Source organism: Lolium perenne, chromosome 2, assembly GCF_019359855.2.
Source record: "Lolium perenne isolate Kyuss_39 chromosome 2, Kyuss_2.0, whole genome shotgun sequence".
In the NCBI taxonomy this organism is placed as follows: domain Eukaryota; kingdom Viridiplantae; phylum Streptophyta; class Magnoliopsida; order Poales; family Poaceae; genus Lolium; species Lolium perenne.
The window spans coordinates 9220891-9224027 of NC_067245.2; the positions used below are offsets into that span (position 1 = coordinate 9220891).

Here is a 3137-nt window from a genome sequence, read left to right on the forward strand (position 1 = left end):
TCTTCCATTCTTCCTATTTTGATGGCAAGAGAATCTTCTTCTATGATTATCCATCTTTTCAAGGAAACGTTTTTCACTGGAAGTAATAAGGGATACAAAAAAAAAGCACTAATTAAGCATCATTCTCAATCCTGGTACCAAGCTTAGGTAGATATTTAGCATCCAAAAAGTTGTAGACAGTTCTTGGAGAATATAAATGACATGAACTCATTGGAGATATTTCAAAGGAAGAGTCCCACATTGACAAATAAATTGACTGGCCAAAATTAGCAGAGAGGTCAAGCACACCAAGGAAAGAAAAAGCATGATGTGCAACTCAACAATCAATGGAGTGGAAGGGAGTAACACAAAATGAGTCACATAAAGTTTTCTACTGGGGAGAGACGCTTGAATTTTTTGTTGATCCTAAGGAGATCACCTTATATTTGGAAACTACAACAACTTTCCATCTATCAGCAATGCAAATGATAGATATTCTCATAGATTTGTAGAAAAATAGAATAGGCGGATTGGATATAAATACACTCGGAAATAATATATAATATTATATGTGTATGTGTATGCTTTTACATGTAGCCGGTTCTAGAATTCACATATCACAGCTCTTCCTAGGTCGGTAGGCAAATACATACTTGAATACGTGCAAACACAATCACATTAAATGCAAAATAAACCGAGTCTTCGGCAAAAGTATATATATATAGCGGCCGTTGTTTCAGCTGGCAGCTTATGCCTTGCCGGACTCCTCGCAGCCTGGTGGCTTGAAGGCGATGAAGCTGACGCACTGCACCTGACGGATGTTGTCAAAACCGATGATGCGGACATAGGCGTCAGGGTACTCCTTCTTGACCTCATCCACCTCCTTGAGGACCTGGGCGGCGTCAGTGCAGCCGAACATGGGCAGCTTCCACATTGTCCAGTACCTGCCGTCGTAGTATCCGGGAGTGCTGCCGAACTCACGGAAGATGAAGCCAACCTTGCTGAACTCCAAGCAGGGAACCCATTTGGAGCGGATCAAAAAGTCGATCTGCTTCAGGAGGGCCTCGGCCGAGAGCGGTGGCAGGTAAGATAGGGTCTCGAATTTCTTGATGCCCTCAATGGGCCACACCTGAATTGTTGATAAGAACACATATACATGAGATGGATGTCAGCTCAATATTTGGTGCGGAGTGAATTGGACTGTCAATAAAACTCGTGCATTTACTACTTTAAAGATGCACATACCTGCATGCACCTGATCCTTCCACCGTTGCTGACGCTGCCGAGGCTGGCGGCGCTGCGGCGGCTGACGGGGAGGCCAGCGGTGGACTTGAGGCCTTGGAAGGGCGCCACAGTAGTGGCCGAGGAAGCCATTACGGCAGGGGCCATTGTAGTACGCACTAAGAAGAGGAGGAGGCAGGGTACACAATCGCCGGGTCACCCACGGTGTATATATTGCTAGATATGCCCAGCTCTGTTCCATTCCTTCGAGATATGGTGTGGGTGGCTGTGGTGTTTGCCTCCTGCAAGGTGCCTTATCTGTCCGGATCGGGGGAAGAGGGATGGCCGTCGGATAGATATGTGTGATCATTGACTGGTGGCCACATGCTTAGAGCATCCCAAAAGTGTCCCCCAAAGAGATTTGGGGCGCCCTGGACAAAAGTTCATTCCCAACCACACGCCCCAAAGCTCTTTCCTTCCGGCGCGGTCCAATACGGTGTTTGTGGCCCCGAGCCCGTCCCCGGTACACAGGGACGCCCCGGGCACACCGGACACAACGAAAAGTGAGGCGAGAAGACGCGGGCCTGACGCGTCAGCGACTCGGAAGCCTAAAACCCCGTCGCCTACCTTTGGTCAAGCGACATTAATGGCGTCCTAGCTTTCCCAGGCGACGCAGGGACACGTAGCATGGCCGCGTGGCCATCCGAGCCGGCGTTTATTGCGTCCAACGCCCCGCTGCCGCTTCGCCTGGCGCCGCTGCATAATAAGAGCGCCCCTCCTTCCGTCCCCATCACAATCTCTTGCCGCTCCAAACTCTCGCTGCTCCCAAATTTCCTCCTCCCTCACCAATGTTGTCGTCCCGCAAGATCGACGCGGCGAACGGCTTCGGCCGCGGCAGCCTCACCGTGGTGGGAGGCATGGGCGCTGTACCGCGCGGGATATCCCGTCCCGCCGGACATGCGCCTGCCAAGCAGCGGCGAACATGCGTCTGCCAAGCAGCGACGGGTGGAGGATGGCCGTCAACGGCGTAGGCGTCCCGCCGCCGCCGTCGCCGGGCACGGAGCGCTGGAGGGATGCTATCAGGGCCCGGCGGTCTCGCCTCACCGCCGAGGAGCGGGCTGATCCAGCCTGGGCGGCCACCGACAACGACGCCTGGTGGGTCGCCTACTTCCAGGCCCAGGACGACGTCGAGATGAACAGCACCGCCGGCCTCATCGGCCAGCGGAAGAGCTGGAACAAGGATGGGCGCCTCCTCTTCTGGGGCGTTTTGGGGCGCACCCTGGAGCACGTCGTCGTCGGCATCCAGAATGGCGCGCCGAGGTTGGAGATGCCGTCGTCGCCGCCACCATCTCCCGCAGCGCGCTGGCAGCCGAGGAGGACGCCTCCAACTCTTTCTCGTCAGGGCCGGCGCGATCGGCGCCTTCCTCGTCGCACCGCGCCGCGCCCTACACCGTGTCCAAGCGCGAGGTGAAGGAGAAGCCGGAGTTCGCGACGCCGTCCGTCAATCCGAGGCGCGGCGGCAGCGGCAGCCGGCAGCAGCAAAGGCGCGCCGCCGGCGCTGTCCTCATCCCGAAGCCGGAGGTGAAGGAGGAGCAGGATGACGAGGCAACCGGGAAGCGGCGCTGCAGGCGGAGTACGAGCGGCAGCAGCGTCTCATCGTAAGCAGCGACGACCCCGAGGACTGCCTAGGACTGCACGCGGCGTTCGCGGCGTCGCTGAACGACAAGGACGCCTGGAGGGGCGACCTCGACGCGGCGATCGCCATGTCCATCCGCGACACCGGGAAGCCGCTCGTCGACCTCACCAACGACGGCGAGGCTGGACCAAGCGGCGCGGTGAAGGACGAGCCCGTCGACGAGCCCGACGAGCGCGGCAAGCAGGAGGTCATCACCGACGACATGTACAACTTCCACCAGCACTAGGGTTTAGTTTAAATT

The 3137-nt window shown here is 56.3% G+C and overlaps 1 protein-coding gene across 1 annotated transcript; it reads right to left on the reverse strand.

Annotated features, from left to right (window-relative positions):
• Positions 1–509: 509 nt before the first annotated feature.
• Positions 510–1416, reverse strand: LOC127331103 (ribulose bisphosphate carboxylase small subunit, chloroplastic 1-like). The gene is made up of 2 exons (XM_051357175.2): positions 1225–1416; positions 510–1108 (listed from the first exon to the last, which is right to left on the reverse strand). Exons 1-2 carry the CDS (start codon positions 1366–1368, stop codon positions 728–730), a joined length of 525 nt encoding a protein of 174 aa, XP_051213135.1. The 5' UTR covers positions 1369–1416; the 3' UTR covers positions 510–727.
• Positions 1417–3137: the final 1721 nt, after the last annotated feature.

Excerpts from the sequence above, each read along its gene's own strand:
- LOC127331103 (XM_051357175.2), bottom strand. The coding sequence starts at position 1,368 with ATGGCCCCTGCCGTAATGGCTTCCTCGGCCACTACTGTGGCGCCCTTC. Across the intron at positions 1,109-1,224 it reads GAAGGATCAGGTGCATGCAG|GTGTGGCCCATTGAGGGCAT; the intron begins GTATGTGCATCT and ends TCAACAATTCAG.